Source organism: Onychostoma macrolepis, chromosome 17 (genome assembly GCF_012432095.1).
Source record: "Onychostoma macrolepis isolate SWU-2019 chromosome 17, ASM1243209v1, whole genome shotgun sequence".
Classification (NCBI taxonomy): domain Eukaryota; kingdom Metazoa; phylum Chordata; class Actinopteri; order Cypriniformes; family Cyprinidae; genus Onychostoma; species Onychostoma macrolepis.
In genome coordinates, this window is record NC_081171.1 from 15,093,979 (window position 1) to 15,111,888 (window position 17,910).

At 38.0% G+C, this 17,910-nt stretch overlaps 1 protein-coding gene across 5 annotated transcripts in view; it reads left to right on the forward strand.

Moving 5' to 3' along the window:
- Nucleotides 1-17,910, forward strand: part of rps6ka1 (ribosomal protein S6 kinase a, polypeptide 1) — a 67,538-nt gene that overhangs the window by 36,519 nt on the left and 13,109 nt on the right. The window contains exons 1-5 of one of the 5 annotated variants that reach the window (XM_058749040.1): nucleotides 8,172-8,325; nucleotides 9,886-9,942; nucleotides 12,905-13,021; nucleotides 15,129-15,210; nucleotides 15,924-16,004. In XM_058749040.1, the coding sequence (XP_058605023.1) occupies nucleotides 8,284-8,325; nucleotides 9,886-9,942; nucleotides 12,905-13,021; nucleotides 15,129-15,210; nucleotides 15,924-16,004 (379 nt within the window). In that variant the 5' untranslated portion in view covers nucleotides 8,172-8,283. Of the gene's footprint in view, nucleotides 1-8,171; nucleotides 8,326-9,885; nucleotides 9,943-10,332; nucleotides 10,693-12,904; nucleotides 13,022-15,128; nucleotides 15,211-15,923; nucleotides 16,005-17,910 lie in introns of those variants that run through there. The other 4 variants (XM_058749038.1, XM_058749037.1, XM_058749036.1 and 1 more) reach the window with 4 other exon arrangements.

The window sequence follows — 17,910 nt, forward strand, 5'->3', positions numbered from 1 at the left end:
TAAGGCTTCCTCTTAGGCTCTGCTTCTCACTCACTCTTGTCATGTTGAAGTGACAAACACACTGTACTGCGGCAGTGTTTTAAATTACACGCATCTCTGTTCCATTTATCAACAGGCCTGTAGAAATGAGAAAAGTCAGCCAAGCTTGAAGATGCCCGTCTCTACTTCACATCCATCAATTGTTTAACTGCTCAAGATACTGCTGCTCCTGGCTGACCTTCAGACACTCATTTCAGGTGTGAGCGTATCACGATTTATCTCCACCTGAGCTCTTAAACTACTGCCCTCTCTGCGGACACGGCACCCCTGCTTTACAAAGTCTGATTCGTCTGCTCATCTGTACTCCTCTCAGTTTTTCTACTCTCACATCACCCTGGTCAAAGCCAAAGTGGATTAATCATTACCCTTTATTGCCACTGTCTGTGCCTAGGTGTGTTCGACCTGCTGGAAACATAATCACACCAGATATTGTTTGAATTACTGGTTGTTATTGTAAGGTTGTGCTTTGGTTAGCAATGACTTGCTGTGCTTGCTGTGTTGATTCAGCTAAAGTCAATATTGCAGTGAGTCACCGAATCGACACTGATGTGTCTGTCTGCTATCACATGTGTAAATCTCATTCACTTCACGCAAAACATAAATGACTTTTAGGAGAATGATGGTATTGATCCAAAACTCTTTACAGACTCTGAATGCAACTCCCCCGCACCTGTGCCTGATCACCCTGTGCGCCCTGTACTCCCAACCATAATCAGAGCATGTGGAGAGTTCTTAGCCACATTTAACCCTTCAAGCAAGAATGTATCCACATTTTTAGGGTTGTGGAAACCAGATAATTTAACTTTTTTTGACCATACAATGAAAGTCAATGGGACCCAAACAACATTGGACCCCATTGACTTTCGTTGTATGAATGACAAAAAAACTTCCACTGAAGAAAGGTAGTCATGCATGTTTGAAGTGACTTGTAATTCAATGCTCCTCCTGTAATTAAATGCTCCTTGTAGCATTTAAAATGACTGATTTTATTTTAAAGTGAATTAAAAATTAAACTCTACAGAGTAGTTTAAAATTTGAATATCAGCGAGTGAATTTCTGCTTTTTCTATTGAGGTGAACAGAAGCTGATTGGGTTTATGTTAAAGGAGAGCCATAGCCCCTAACTTCCCACAGAGGCGTGCACAGGGGATGATTCACAGCCCTTGTCTTATTTTATTGTTTAATTGTCCAGCCAACTGGGACAGGCAGTTATTTGGTGCCCTTAAGAAAAACATGTAGCGGTAGTTTTTGTATCCATGGGAAAGCCTGGGGAGGGAGTGCTGGTGTGTTTGGGGGTCTGTGCATGTGGTGTAAGGTGCTCTGGGTTGAACAGGCCTCCACAGAACATGCATTATGAATTAATGAGCTGTGCTCTTGTGCTGGTGGACAACATTAATCTCAGAGCGAGTGTGTGTGCGCACGTTAATCAGTTCTGTCTGGGTTTGCGTATGCGCGCAAGCAAACGTCACATCAGTCATGTGACGCAAGTATTAAGGTCATCTGGTTTTTCGTCTTGCACAGGTATAACGTACACCGACTCTGTGTATTCTAACAAAAAGAGTTTAATTAGGTCCATGTTGTCCTAATCCGATAGCTTATCTGTTTGAAACATACTACATGTGTACATGTATAATTCATGTAAATTACTACACATGCATATGGTTATATAGAGCCTTCTGACACTCCCATGGCTCTCGTCTTCAAACCTGTCTCCATCCTGACAGCAGTTTCCATGGTTACTCTGCTCGTCCTCATCGCTACAATGACTCCCATTATTTTCTGACACCCCCCCCCCCCCCCCCCACAACCCTAATCTTCCATTCACACCTGACCGGTATAACTCATTCACAAATCTCAGACACTAGATTCTACAGATGGCTTTCTATCATTGCCAGAAGTGATGCAATTACTGGTTTACTAATTAAACACTGATTGAAACCCTCTGCACCTCCTCTCTGATGTATTAAATCGTGTCTCGAAGTGGGAAAAAAAATTGAAGCAATAGTGGAAAAAAAAGCCTGCTTTCCATTTCTGCCCCTTTTCTTTTTCTTTGTTCTTCTCTTGTGAAAGGCTGTATCAGCATGTACTTGAAATTAGTCTGAAGGGTTTGTCACCTTAATTTACTAAATCCAGGTATTTAAATTTTATGTAAAAGCAGCATTTAGAAAATGTTTTCGTCTCTTTTTATTTTTGTATTTACAGTATTTTATCTCATATTGGCTATCATTTAGCACAATCATTAATATTATTAAAGTGACCATTATTATAATCATAAATATTGTTATATCATTACGTTATACAAAAATAACGACTTTATTCAACAATTCGTCTCCTGCACGTCACCCTATAGCACCAGAGTATCACATACATAAACAACGTATGTACTCGGATACGTTGTTTACATTCAGATCCAAGCGGAAACAATGTAAACAGTGTATCCGCGTATGGTGCTGCTGTCACAGAACAGCATTCGTTGGTTACCTATGTGAAACTCTCCAAAATGGCTCTAAAGGGTGACGTGGAGAACACAAATTGTTGAATAAAGTCATTATTTTTGTTTTCTTTGCGCACAAAGTATTCTAGTAGCTTCGTAAAATTACGGTTGAATCACTTATGTCACATGGATTATTTTAACGATCTCCTTGCTACAATTCTGAGCCTTGATCGTGTTAGGATCTCATAGGGGATGTGAACTTACCTTTGACCTGAAAAAATATAGTATAATGTGATGCTGATCAAGGCTGAAAGTTTGAATTTAAAATGAGAAAATGGTGCCCAAATCAATGAGGTTAAACAGGGTGTCTGTTACTCAATTATGAATTTGTTCAAATATCATTCTAATCTGATAATTAGACAAATTTTTTTCTCCATTATGAATAACTGCACATTCACAGAGCACTTACATAGAGCAGAATGATACATATATGTTGTAACCAATGTAGACATTAAGGGCGCTGGTCCCCACCAATATTTAGATCAGTGGTTCACTGATATGATTATTCCATGGCATATTCAGTTTCCCTCCAATCTTGAATATTTGGTACTTTTTTAGGTACACAGTTCCTAATCGAGTAATCAGCCTTTCCTCTCTTCTCCTGTTAGAAACGGCATATATTTAGCCCTTCCAGACTTGACGTGACTCACTCCGAACTCCCTGAATTTATTTGCATTTTAACAACGTTTTGCATTTATTATGTTTCAGTATTCTGTGTCAGACAGGCTGTTCACTTAAGCATTAAGGTTAGGTTCATCTGTGCTTTCCAGTTATCACATTCATCTGATTTGCATGGATGCTGCCACTTTTTTTTTGCGGGTGGGGGGGGGGGGGGGTTGTAAGACAGACGTCATGCCACCATCAAGAAATATGAACCTCACTCAGAAGTATTTTATTTTTTACATCACACAATCGAAATGAAGTGATTCATACTTTTTGTTGTTGTTGTTGTTGTTGTTGTTATATTGAGTAGGGCTGCAACAACGAATCGATTAAATCGATAAAAATCTATTACTAAAAGCGTTGGCAACGAATTTCATAATCGATTCGTTGTGTCGCGCGACGCGAGACGTTTGATTATTAAAAAAAAAAAACTTTAGTTGAGCGTGGAGCGGAGTGAACACACTCGGTCTCTCTCGCACGGATGGTAGCAGAGTTTGGCGCCTCATAAAAAAAAAAAAAAAAGTAAAAAAAAACAAAAAAAAACGAGCGGAGGTAGAGGAAAGATACATGGCGGAGGCAGAGAAATCCGTGCGACCCAAGTCATCCAAGGTGTGGGAGCAGGGGCGGCGTTTGCGTATGGCAGAGTATGGCAGTTGCCATACCCTAGCCCAGTCAGGTGCTGTGAAAAATTATCCAAACTTGAGTCGCTTATAATTCGTTTTATTATTTTAAATCAGAGAGTTTTAAAAATAGTAAACCAATGATAAGCATTAAAATAACTTGTCAGTAAAACTGTAACGCCATTGGATCATCGAGCTCTCAGCGAGACCTCGTAACTTCACCCGCCTCCGTTCAGATTGACGCGCCGCGCACAGCCTGGAGAAGATGAGATCTCTGCTTTTTCGCAATGCAAGGGTGAATAAATAATTGGTGTTTGAATAGTACAGCGTTTTCTTTACTCAAACACTATGTCAGTAAAGGATAATGTTTTTGTGTGTTTGAAGAGTGGAGAAGAATTAGTTATTTGCTGTCTATATACGTTTTAAATATCCTGTGCATTATGTGCATAAGCGCTTAATTTGAGATTTTGGCCAAGTGTATTAAACAACAAGAAAAACTAAGCGCCCATATAGCTACAATCAAAGTTATATAACCTGTAAAAGTTGATGAAAGCATAATGCACTTGCTGCTTCAGATAACAGTTACAGCCGTTCTAATGACAGACAAAACACTCCATCTCCGTCATTCTCTGGTCAAAACATTGTTAACTCCATTTGAGCTTGATTTTCATATAATGTTAAGTGCAAGTGTCTGATACAATACCAACGCTAACGACGCAGTGTTGTTAAATTATTTAATTTTTGCACCCCAAAAGTCTATATATTTGGCAGATGTAAAGCATACATGTGTATGTTTTTGTGTTAGTCCATTTTATTTTATTTTATTATTATTATAACAGCTCAGGGATGTTCAAGGAGCAACATGTTGGTGCACTTTCTAAAGATTTTAGTTCTGTTTTTGAATAAAGGGTTGGAAATGAATGCTTTTCTTTTTCTTTTTTTAAATCCGATTCATCGATTAATCGAAAAAATAATCGACAGATTAATCGATTATTAAAATAATCGTTAGTTGCAGCCCTAATATTGAGTTTTGTTGTCCTGAATAACATTTTGTTTGACTTTCAGTCTGTTTCATCTGCAAGCCCAGATGAAATGTGACAAGTTTTTTTTCTACCCTGTACAGCTGGTGAATCGTCACTCTGTGTCCTAACCAGGCGCAGTGCGACAAGCAATTTCTGTCCACACTGAAAATGAAACTAAGGTATGGTGTCTCATAATCACAGCCAGGCAGAAGATGTTTAATGTACTGTTACATGCGATGGGAATTTGAACTAGTGAGATTTTACGATGAACACCGCAGAAACAGAAGTCAAGAGAATCAAATTCAGACAGGGGAGTCACTGTGATTAATGTAGTTTAATAATGTGATACAACAGCCTTGTACCGCAAGCGCTGGTGTTTGTGTGGGAAAGCAACCGGAATCACAGAATAACAGGAAACAGGAATCGGAATTTGATAACAGGAACCTCCCCAGTGTGTTTAGAGCAACTATACGGCTTGTTTGATTCTCAGCACTTTACACTTTTGGCGGAAGAAGGTTTTTCAGTGGACAGATGAAATCTTAATAATAATAATGTTCATCTTTTAATGATTTTTAAGAAAATTTGGGTGTGCGCGTGCAGAACGTCACACTTGTGTATATCTGAAGCTCTGAAGGTACACGCTGATCTCTGATGGAAAGTCTAGTGTTCGATAGAGTCTCTGACAGTAATAAGATTTACTGAAAGAGCTGCTCGTCAGGTTACAGATGCTTGTTCAGACTGAATTTGCTCAAGGCTGAGGTTTAGATCAGATAATAACCATTCCCCTTTAAGCAGCGATACTGAATCAAATTGGTGTATCCCTGATAGGAAATAAATTGCTCTAATAAAAACTTGGCAATGTTACTTATAAGGCTTTCTGAAATAAGTACACTCACGTTATTTGTGTTTGGACAGTATTTGTGTGTGGTCAAGATTTGCCTGTATTGTGGAAACTAAATGTAGGACCAGCCAGCAGTCCCTACGAGGAAAATAAATGATTAAAAATACTAAATGGTGTTTATCTGAAAATATAAATGCAGAAAGGTTTCCGTGAGGGACTAGGTTTAGGTTTATTGGATAGAAAATATTATGTCAGTATAAAAACAATAGAAGTCTATGGCAAGCACCACTGTACAAACGTGTCTGTTTGAATTGTGCTGTTGTTGGATGTCACAGTGCAAATTCTGAAAGAAAGCGCAGTGCATATTTAACTTTTCTTTTCTTCTTTCTTTTTTAGGGTGTTTGCATTGCCCTATTTTATATAAAGCATTTTGATATTCACTCTTCTACACAAACCTACGCTGCCCTCTGGTGGCCAGTTACTGCACTGCATTGGCACCCATTCACTGCTTCCAAATTAAGAGACTCCAAAACAAATGCGTCCCTCTCAGAGACTCTTACACTATGAAGTGCTCAGCCACTTACCACCAGCCCAGCCAGACTATTCTCTGCTCATTAGAATCTCATGTTTATTAGCTCAGTTAATGAGGGTGGCATACATATTCATAAACACCTTTCACTGATCAAAGAGACTCAAACAGTTATTCCCCACTTCATGTTTGTCAATTAATTCTTAAGCCTCTTCGAGCCCTTTTCCAGCTGATTGGCGTGACCGATGCACATTGCTTCCGCTCACACAGCAGCTGCACGCGTGTCTTTGTTCGGAATGCGCAGTTCTGTAAATCCAGTGCAACAGGTGGCCACACAAAGAGACGCGACGAGACTCCGCAGCGCTCGCTGCTTAGCAACACACGCGGAGTTGTGACAGCCTGTGACTGTTGCATCTTGCATTCAGATGGTTTTGGAGGCTGAGTAGTGAAAGGTGTCTGGGTGTGTTGTTAGGCTGAAGCTGTGGGGACAGCTTGACCACGGGAATCATTTTGTTTTTTAGTGAGTGAGGAAGTCAGTATGCTGGTAAAGGGTCATAAATATTAATTAGATTGAGCACATATTTTAAAAAAGTTTTACTGTAAGTTTCAAATCATTGTAATGATTTATGTATCAAACTAACAGTGAACATTTTTTACATAATCTACACTGTCCTTCAAAAGTTTGGGAAATGAATAGGCTACTTTTATTTAGCAAAGACTCATTAAAATGATCAATGTTAAATGTGTTTCTAATGCTACAAAATATTTCTATTAAAATACTTATGTTCTTTTGAATTTTCTATTCATCAAAGAATCCTGAAAAAGCATCAGTTTCTGCAAAAATATTAAGCAGCTGTTTTCAACTGTGATAGGCTACATGTATTAGAATGATTTTTAAAGGATTGTATGATACTGAAGGCGGCTAAAAATTCTGCTTTGCCATCACAGGAATAAATTCCATTTTAAATTGTGTATATATAGCATATAAAGTATATTTTTTACATTTTAATAGTATTTCACAAATATTACGGTTTGTACTGCATTGTGAAAAGCCTTGATGAGCATAAGAGACAGAATTCAAAAACATAAAAAACAAAATATTACCAACCCCAAATTTTTAAACAGTGTAGCTTTATATTAATTTATAAATATACTATATTGTTCGTTATTAAGTCATGGTCAATAATGGTAATTCTTATCAATTCATTGGCATTTGCAGAAAGGAATATTAACCCAGATTTATAAATCCTGTATAAAAGTGTTGTTCATCATTACTGTAGTTCGATACCCAATGCATAAACTAAGGTTAACAAAATTGAACCTGCACGATTTCATTGAACAATTATTCTTCCTGACCAATTCAAATTTTATTTGATAACTTTATTGCCAAATATGCCACCAGTAGTTCTAGGATTCTTCACTTGGGATATTTTTCTATGCATAATGAATTACAGTGCATTCTTAGGAAGTCGTAACCGTGATTTTAGTGTTGGCAATGCTAACTCAAATACAAGAACCCAAATAGATAAGCTAATAAATACTAAATATCAATAGTTGGTGTAGTGATAACATTTTTTACTGGAAATATGAGGTCATCGTTTTTACTTTCCACCACTTGATGACAACAGCACCATTAAAACATTAGCTTCTCATTAGCTTCTTATAATACTAAATGAAACTACATTAAAACCCCTCAACAATTGCAGATGCTAGTAGATTACGCAAGTGGTGAGCAAAAATCGGTGGGCGCATATCCGCACGGTAAATGACACCTATATGCTTGAGCTCGTTCTTCCGCAGCTAAAGCCATCGAAGTGTGGAAACACGTATGTGTCAATACCAAGAAAGGAATTGAGTGACTCGGGTTGACATGTGGTTTTTATCTAAAGTTTCACCATTTCCTACCCAGGCCTCTCACATAAATACACATCACCCATCTATCCCTTGCATTTTTCGGCATTTCCCCATTTCTAATGACTCAATAGGTCTGTGTGTGTGTGTGTGAGAGACACAGAGCCCTGTGACGGACAGCCCTCGCTGAAGCCTCTGTCCTTAGTGACATGGGTCAGGGTGGAGATGTGGAGGCATATCTTCCGCACCAAGCCACGCATGCAGCAGGCAAGTGTATTTGTCCTTCACCCGAGGGAATCGAGAGAAGAGGGGTAGAGGGGTTTGTTTAGGATGAGAGATGAGAGCTACAGGAAACACACTCTGTTCTGATGTGGTTAGGAATGAGAGGTCCAGATGGGGCGTTATCCTCTATTTTGTGACTTGTTGATTTGCACTTGTTTTTCTTGTTTAAAATTCTAATAGAGGTTTTTACAACAAGTTTTTTGTGGGCACGTCCCTCATTTGTAAGCTGTTTCGCTATGACTTTTCTGTGTGACCGAACTGGTTTGAGCATTTCTGAAACAGGAAACGTCTGGTTTACGATGCAGAAAGCTGCAGGCTGTATCTTTGTGGGTTGTTCAGCATTGCGAAAAATTTATTTGGTGTTAAATCCTGTATGTTTTCTCTTTCAGTTTCTTATATCAATTATTAATTGTCCAGTTAAAATTTCTATCAGAAACATGAGTCTTTTTAGTTCAGCTGTACGTAATGGAGAGCTTACAGAGATAGATGTGCTCATTACAAAATAATGACAGCGGAAGTGCTGTTTGTGCATATGTTTTGCCTCTTGGCGTTTGTGTTGTGGTATTGGTCATTTTGAAGCAGAATGAAAGTAAAGTGACAGATAAAATAAGTAGTTTTATATAGAGTTACACAGTTCTATTACACAGTGTTGCGTGTTAAAGGTCATCGGTGAATGCAAGTGTGACTGCAGAAGGAATATTAGAGAAGTTTCTCTCAACCTCCGCTGTAACAGGAAGTTTCGACTGATACGGTGTTTTTGTTTCAACACTGAACAACTAAATTAAGTTTGTTACTACAGCAATTAAAGGGATAGTTCACATGAAAAATGAAAATGCTATCATTTATTTACCATCAAGATTGTGTCGGTCACTGTTTTATAGTGCAACAAGGTCCATACGACTCACTATATTAAAAGTCTTCTGAAGCAATGGTCCGAAATTTAATCTGGATGTGAAGTTTCATTGTAAATGAATCTTTCTCTTTATTGTCCTCATTTGTAAGTCGCTTTGGATAAAAGCATCTGCTAAATGACTAAATGTAAATGCATTGGAATCTTTTAAATAAACCAATTTCACAATCCAGTTTGCGAATCTAACTGATCTGGTTCTCAAGTTCAACTCACTGGCTTAAGGTGTTTTTACACCATGCTCATTTGGAGCATTTAAGCCTATTATTTCAGATCCAGAGGCATGTTTTCTCCCTTAGTTGGGTTTGTTTATAATATATGAGCTCAGTACTCGTGCTAAAATCTGCACTAAAACAATCGGTCTGAGATTGTCTGAACAAAGTTGTCTTAGTCCAATTGAATTGTAACATTTTAAAAACATTCTACCCACTGAAGAGGAAGATTACCATTGAATAGCACTGTAAATTTCAGTCTTGTTTCTCACACAAAGCTTTTATTGACTTTAGAATTGACTTTAAACTTCTTGAATTCTTAGGTGCTTCATCAGTGCGCAGGAGTGATAGTGTAAAGAAAACATTCATTTTGTTCTTAGTTTGATTCTCTCTTTGTTCGCTTCTTCCTCCCCGACCCCACATTAGCAGTACAAGTCACAGATCACCTGGGTAGAGAAAGAGTTTGCTGATTTCAATGTGAAGGTAAGATTTCTGAGCTTTCTGCTCCCACCTGCTTTCCTCTTTAAGCTCTGTCGCAATGTCTCTCAGCTTGGGTTCTAACAGGATTTACAGTAGAGGAAGAGGAGCACTGGGACATGCCTAAAATTGACCTTTAATAGCTTTCTTGAGTGTTTGTTGTTTCTTTGATTATGAATTCCACTTGTAATACCAGGCTGGACTGGTCAGGGTTCTTTCTTTCTTTTTAAAAATCCTCTTAATATATAATAAAATAATTATATTTTTCTTTCTTCTATCTATCTTTATTAGCCCATCTGTCACACATTACTATGTCACATCCTCCCTTCCTCCCTCTCTCTCTCTCTCGCTGTGTTTTTTTCTCTCTCACCAGTTCTGTTTTCAGGTCTTGGTCTCTTCCTTCCTCTTCCTGCATGCCTCACTGTAGTTGTCAAATAGGGCAGAGCACACACCCTGACTCCACAAACACTGCCAGACTCTGCTCACTCCTTCTCTGGGATGAGTTTTGTTGTCCATGGCTGCCCCGACAGCAGGCGGATGGGGGTAACAGTGGAATGCCCTGGCTAGAGGAGGGATGAAGAGATGGAGAAAGAGAAGAGGAAGTTTAAAGTCAGTCAGTTATTGAGTCTCTACCTGTTCAAGAGGCAGCACAGTAAGGCTTTAGCAAATGCCACTCAGTCCAGAGAGGAGACTAACAGCACCACAAACTCGGCTCAGTCTAGTGCGGCTTTAACCGATGAATATACGACGTGGACGGTCAGTACACACACACACACACACACACACACACACACACACACACACACAGAGTATAGTGGCATTGTTTTTTAGAGGAGTTGCTGTTTGTTGTTTGTTGCTAGGATGGTTATATTTTGAGACTATATGTTATGTTTGTTTAGTTGAATAGGGCCACACTGGTTGTATGTATATGTTAACAATTTGTCTTTTAATTAATTGCTTAGAATGTCATTTTACAAGTCAGATTTAGTTTGCCGCTTGAATTTTGCTTGAATTTTGTCGTCCTTAAAACAAGTCATCAGTGTCTTTCATGTGGTACATTTGCGGGAGAACAGCTATGATATGTGTTTCTCTGTGACACTGTTTGTTTCTCTTTTTTTGATACAAGTGTTAGCAACACCCTAAAACCTGTCAAATGCTGAAATCCTCCTTCTTGAACTTCAGCTGACTTGTGTTTGGCATTAAAACTGCAACAAATTGCCACCTAAAAATAAATGCAGTTCAGACTCTGATGAAACTGAGAGGCTTTTAAAGTAAATAATTGTGATATTACAAAGTAATGAGATGAAGTGAATAATTAATATTACAAAGTAATGAGATTAATAATGTGTCATAATCATAATTCGTGATTTTGTTTTTTTTAACCACAAAGAAATCAATTAATTAATCTGAGCTCAGGGCCTTGATTTTCATCTGCAGAAAAGTTGGTGAACATAAACTGAATTCGTAACATCCACCCAGGCATGTACAGTAGACTTAATTTGTTTCTGACTGTCTTCGGATCAGTATATGTATATGTGTGAAGAGTTCAGATGCAAAAGCCTCTAAGTGCCATCTGAAATTTTCATCTAAAATTAGCATTTTTATCAGGCTCCTATGTTTAGGTTCAGGAAATGTATTCTAATGGCAATGTATAGGTCCTTTTCTATGCAATTAAAGTGAAATAACTGAACATAAATATAGGAGCCTGATAAAAATGCTCATTTTAGAAGAAAATTTCAGATGGCACTTAGAGGCTTTTGCATCTGAACTAGGTGACAGATCAGCCAAAAATGAAAGTTCTATCATTATTTCCTCACCCATATGTCATTCAAACGTGTATGACTTCTTCTGTAGAGCATAAGTTGTTTTGAAATATGCTGGGAACTAAGTTTTGGTGACCATTGACTTTTGTGTTCCAAAGAATAAAGCCATAAAAGTTCGGAACAACTTCAGGATGTAAATGATGACAGAATTGTAATTAATTGCAATTTTAGGTTGAACTATCCCTTTAAACGATTTATTTATTGACGTATTGGTATTGTTTCCATTCCAGGGATGATTTTGTTGGTCGGTTAGTCAGAATTGGAGATTGTGTCTAAGAAGATCTGATATTAGTCTAATATTAGACTATCTGCGTTTGATATGTTGGTGAGAAGTGTTTGTGTGCTTTTATTGTACCGTGTTCTCAGAATTCAGAGTTTAATTTTGATTCGACCATTAACCATTTCCTCCTAAACATGTTTACCCCTTCTGTCTTTCTCTCGAGTCACAGGGGAAATGTGACACATAACACTTTCAGCAAGAGCCTACATGCTTTCTATCAGCTTTAATGATGGATAAACTACTAGTCATCACACTCTCTAATCTGAACTGTTTAAAGTGTTCTTCTATGTAGCTTTAAATCGCATGAGCTTCTCATCTCAACTGCACACTTGCCGCTGAAACTTGCAAAATAACTATTGAATAACTAGTGGTGGTGGTATCTTAATGGTCTTGGATGATAGCTCAGAAGTTGCAGCTTCAATTCAATGTACACACATGCAACTGATCTTTGACAAAATCCCTGATATAATTATTATATAGCTATATATGTAGTTTTTAATAAGCTTCATCTCCTATAGGTGGCGCTTTAAAACCAAATCCCCCTCCGAGCCTAATTCAGATCTTATAATGTTATTTAGGTCACAGGAGATATTTGTCAGTGGTATTGATTCAATTTTGAAATAGCGAACACCAGTCAGTGACGTATACTGTACATGATAAGCAGTTACTGTGAAATGATTAAAGAAAATGGCTTATCGTTTATTGAACTCCAGCATTGGAGATTATGTCCACTTAAGCCAGCTTTGAGCTTTAATAATCAAGCTCGTCTTCCTGAACAGTCGGTTGTGTACTCTGTATGTGTTTTATGCCAACTTCCCTGTCAGAAGCTGTGGTTGACATCCATCTCTGTCTCTTTGTGTTGTAGGAAGATGGTGACATCAAGGAGATCAACATCACACATGTTGTTAAGGAGGGGGCGGAGAAGGCAGACCCCTCACAGTTCGAGCTGCTTAAAGTGCTGGGGCAGGGCTCCTTTGGAAAGGTAAAGAGACTCTCATATGCACAAACTTTAAAATTCATAGACATCTTTTTTTGTTTTATACTACTGTTCCCAGAAGAAAATTCAATAAACGGTTGTTAACAAAAAAAATAATAATTCATAGACGTCTTGTGTTTGTTGACTTCGATGTGTGTTCCTCTTGTACTGTAAGAGCTGTTAAGCAAAGACTAGTTAATGGTGATTTTGTAATGATGTTCAGAGGGTTAACCATGGTTTTAATGCTCTGGACCAGAGCAAACATTAATGAATTTGGAGTCTGCAATCCACCAGCACACCCCTTGCTTGTATCATCATTAAGAATTAAATGGAAAATTCCATTTCATTTGATGATTTTAAATTAATGTAGCAGACAGTAACAAATTTGAATTTCAGGATGTAGAATTGTTTTGTATTATGTATTTTGATTTAATAATCAATGTTTCCAATCAAAGCAATCAAATGCTTATCATAATTTTTGTTGAAATTTGTTTCATTTTAATTGATTTATATTCACTACTGATTAGGGCTGTGCAATTAATCGCATGCAATTGTCATTCGCATCTTGTCACTAAAGCCAGTTCTGTGATTAGTAGTAAATCTCCTTCACGTAATTGCACGGCCCTACTACTGATTGAAGGTTTGGGGTCAGTAAGAATTAAAAAAAGAAGAAGAAATAAATATTTTTATTCAGCAAGGATGAATTAAAGTGACATTGAAGACTTTTACAATGTTATACAAGATTTCTATATCAAGCATATTAGAATGATTTCTGAAGGATCATAATATTGAAGACTGGAGTAATGGCTGCTGAAAATTCAGATTTGCCATTCCAAAAATAAATTACATTTAATAATCAAAAATTTTAAATAAAACTTTTTATTAAATTGTAATAATATTTAGTAATATTTCATAATATCTTAGTAAATGCAGCACTGGTGAGAATAAGAAACTTGTTTGAAAACATTAAACAATCTTACTGATCCAAAACGTTTGAATGGTATTAAAAAAAATGGAGCATCTCATTTACAGAACGTTCTAATTTGCCTGGAAAGATATTCCATCCTGAACGGTACTTAATCTCAATGGCAAGGCATTTAAGGACCTTTTTGCTAATTAAACATGACAACATTTAGTAATGACTTGTACATTGTGAATATTTACACTTACTGGCTTTGAATGTCTTTGAATTACAATTCAGTCAAGTTCTCTTCCTGTCATTCAATTCAATACAACTTTCTGTGGGAAGTTAATTATTTCATAAAATAAAAATGAAGCAGTTCCTTTATTGTGAATAAAAGAAAATATTTTTATGGGTTTTTAGATTATTTTAATAGCAGTAAATCTCCCAGTGCCTTTAAATGGATAGGTTACCCAAAAATGAAAATTCTGTCATTAATTACTCACCCTCATGTTGTCCACACCCCTAAGACTTTCGTTCATCTTCAGAACAAAAATTAAGATAATAATTTTTGATGAAATCCGAGAGCTTTCTGAGCCTACATAGACAGCAACACAACTACAACGTTCAAGGCCCAGAAAGGTAGTAAGGACATTGTTAAAATAGTCCATGTGACACCAGTGGTTCAAGCGTAATGTTATGAAGCTACGAGAATACTTTTTATGCACAAATAAAAAAAAAAAATGTCTTCATTCAAAATGGTACTCTCATGAACGCGCAGTGGAGACTGACACAGAAGAGAACAAATTGTTGAATGAAGTTGTTATTTTTGTTTTATTTGGGCATAAAACGTATTCTCATAGCTTCATAAAATTACGGTTGAACCACTGATGTCACATGCACTATTTTAACGATGTCTGACTCCTTCCTATCATTCTGGGCCTTGAACTTGTCAGTTGCGTTGCGGTCTTTGCAGAGTCAGAAAGCTCTCAGATTTCATAAAAAATATCCTAATTTTTGTTCTGAAGTTGAATGAAGGTCTCACGGGCTTGGAATGACATGAGGGTGAGTAATTAATAACAGAATTTTCATTTTTGGATGAACTATCACTTTAAAAACTGACCTAACCTGAATTGCTTTCAGTGAACGTTCAGCACAACAGTTTAATAACACTGTAGATTGAAAACATGTTTTGTGTTTGTGTGTGCACAGGTGTTTTTGGTACGAAAGGTAACCCCTCCTGACAGTAATCAGCTCTATGCCATGAAGGTCCTGAGAAAGGCCACACTCAAAGGTACAGCATCAGTGTAAACACACTCAAACACACACACACACCACAAACCACACAAGCTTCCTTTACTAACATAAACAGCGCTGCAACAACAGCTGCTTTCGTTTCGCATTGTTCTCCTGGCCTGTTTTTCTTTCATTACTCTTGTGTCACTCCCAGTCTTTGTGTAACCACAGATACCAACCCTGAGAATTACACCAGTCATGAATTTACCATTTGAATTTACCATATTTTCATATACTATTGTCAGACCTTGCAGCGTCACAATACACAATATTTTGGCATTTTTTTGGCATATTCCTTCGACTCTGAATCTGAATTTGTGTCAGTGAGGTCACAGATTAACGGTAACTCCTCTGCGGGTACACCTACTTCCTGTTGTTTTTTTTACTGTGCACCCCAATGACAGGAATCCCACCATGCTTACAAACCTGAGGTTTTAGGTTCAGGTGACAGTTCACTAAAATCTCAGTAGCCATCTCTCAGTAGCCATCTCCGTTCCTAAAAAGAGAGCCTTCACAGATCTAATGAGAGCTGATAACAACACTTCCTACAAACATATGCTATCTGATGAACTTCTGCTTCAGACTTCCGCTAAGTTCAATCTGTTGATGCTTCATTCGCTTGCAGCAAAAAATGTTTTCATGCTCAAGTTGACTTTGATAGCTGTGGCCAGATATTTCCTCAAAACCCGTGTAAAATTGTTCTCATCACAGTGAGGGATCGTGTGAGAACTAAAATGGAGAGAGACATCCTGGCAGACGTCAACCATCCGTTTGTGGTTAAACTCCATTATGGTGAGTTAGTGTGATGTCTATGATACATTACTAATAATATGTGCTCATGCCATTTCCCCTTCCTTAAAGGAATAGTTTACTCAAAAATGAAAATTACGTCATCATTTTTTCATTGTCATGAGATTCCAAATCCATAAAACTCCATGGTAAAGAAAAGCAGGTTTCCCGCGGGTCCTTAAAAAGTCTTAAATTTAATTGTATCAAATTTAAGGTCATAAAAAGTCTTACATTGTACAAAAAAGTCTAAATTATGATTTCAAGAGGTCTTAAATTTGGGTACAGACCAGAATTGCAAGACAGCTTAATGTGACGATTAAACTTCAAAAGGCTATGATTTTATCAAATAAACATGATGTAGAGCCCTGCATTACAGCCCGGGCCTGACGGGCCCCGACTTTTTTACACCCCTAGGGCCGGGATTCGGGCCAATTTTCACGTCATAGTTAAGACGCGGGCTGGGCCTCGGACCTGTTTTAGGCTTCTCCTTATTTTTATATTTTAGACATCCATCAATTAGTGATGAAAAAGCGCTGGTGGAAACAACACGAGACCATGCTACGCGACTGTCAAGAGCGGCTCGACAGTGTTTAGTGTCCAGCAGCAGCATGTGTGCTGTCAGCGCAGCTGAAGTGTTCTGAGTTCAAACGCATGCAATAGGCTAAAGCTTGCTGCAAAGCACCGGCAAAAGTAATTACCATGAATATGTCAGGGGGAAATAGTAAGGAGATAATTGAATTATTTACTAATAAAGTAATGTTTTCTGAGTCTGTGTCGCAAGGATGAAGTTGCCGATCCTGACTCGCCATCTCCTCATTATACAGGTGCTGGTCATATAATTAGAATATCATCAAAAAGTTGATTTATTTCACTAATTCCATTCAAAAAGTGAAACTTGTATATTATATTCATTCATTACACACAGACTGATATATTTCAAATGTTTATTTCTTTTAATTTTGATGATTATAACTGACAACTAAGGAAAATCTCAAATTCAGTATCTCAGAAAATTTGAATATTACTTAAGACCAATACAAAGAAAGGATTTTTAGAAATCTTGGCCAACTGAAAAGTATGAGCATGTACAGCACTCAATATGTAGTTGGGGCTCCTTTTGCCTGAATTACTGCAGCAATTCGGCGTGGCATGGAGTCGATCAGTCTGTGGCACTGCTCAGGTGTTATGAGAGCCCAGCTTGCTCTGATAGTGGCCTTCAGCTCTTCTGCATTGTTGGGTCTGGCATATCGCATCTTCCTCTTCACAATACCCCATAGATTTTCTATGGGGTTAAGGTCAGGCGAGTTTGCTGGCCAATTAAGAACAGGGATACCATGGTCCTTAAACCAGATACTGGTTGCTTTGGCACTGTGTGCAGGTGCCAAGTCCTGTTGGAAAATGAAATCAGCATCTCCATAAAGCTTGTCAACAGAAGGTATCATGAAGTGCTCTAAAATTTCCTGGTAGGTGGCTGCGTTGACTGTGGACTTCAGAAAACACAGTGGACCAACACCAGCAGATGACATGGCAGCCCAAATCATCACAGACTGTGGAAACTTAACACTGGACTTCAAGCAACTTGGATTCTGTGCCTCTCCACTCTTCCTCCAGACTCTAGGACCTTGATTTCCAAATGAAATGCAAAATTTACTTTCATCTGAAAAGAGGACTTTGGACCACTGAGCAACAGTCCAGTTCTTTTTCTCCACAGCCCAGGTAAGACGCTTCTGACGTTGTCTCTGGTTCAGAAGTGGCTTGGTAGCCCTTTTCCTGAAGACGACTGAGCGTGGTGACTCTTGATGCACTGACTCCAGCTTCAGTTCTCTCCTTGTGAAGCTCTCCCAAGTGTTTGAATCAGCTTTGCTTGACGGTATTCTCAAGCTTGCAGTCATCCCTGTTGCTTGTGCAC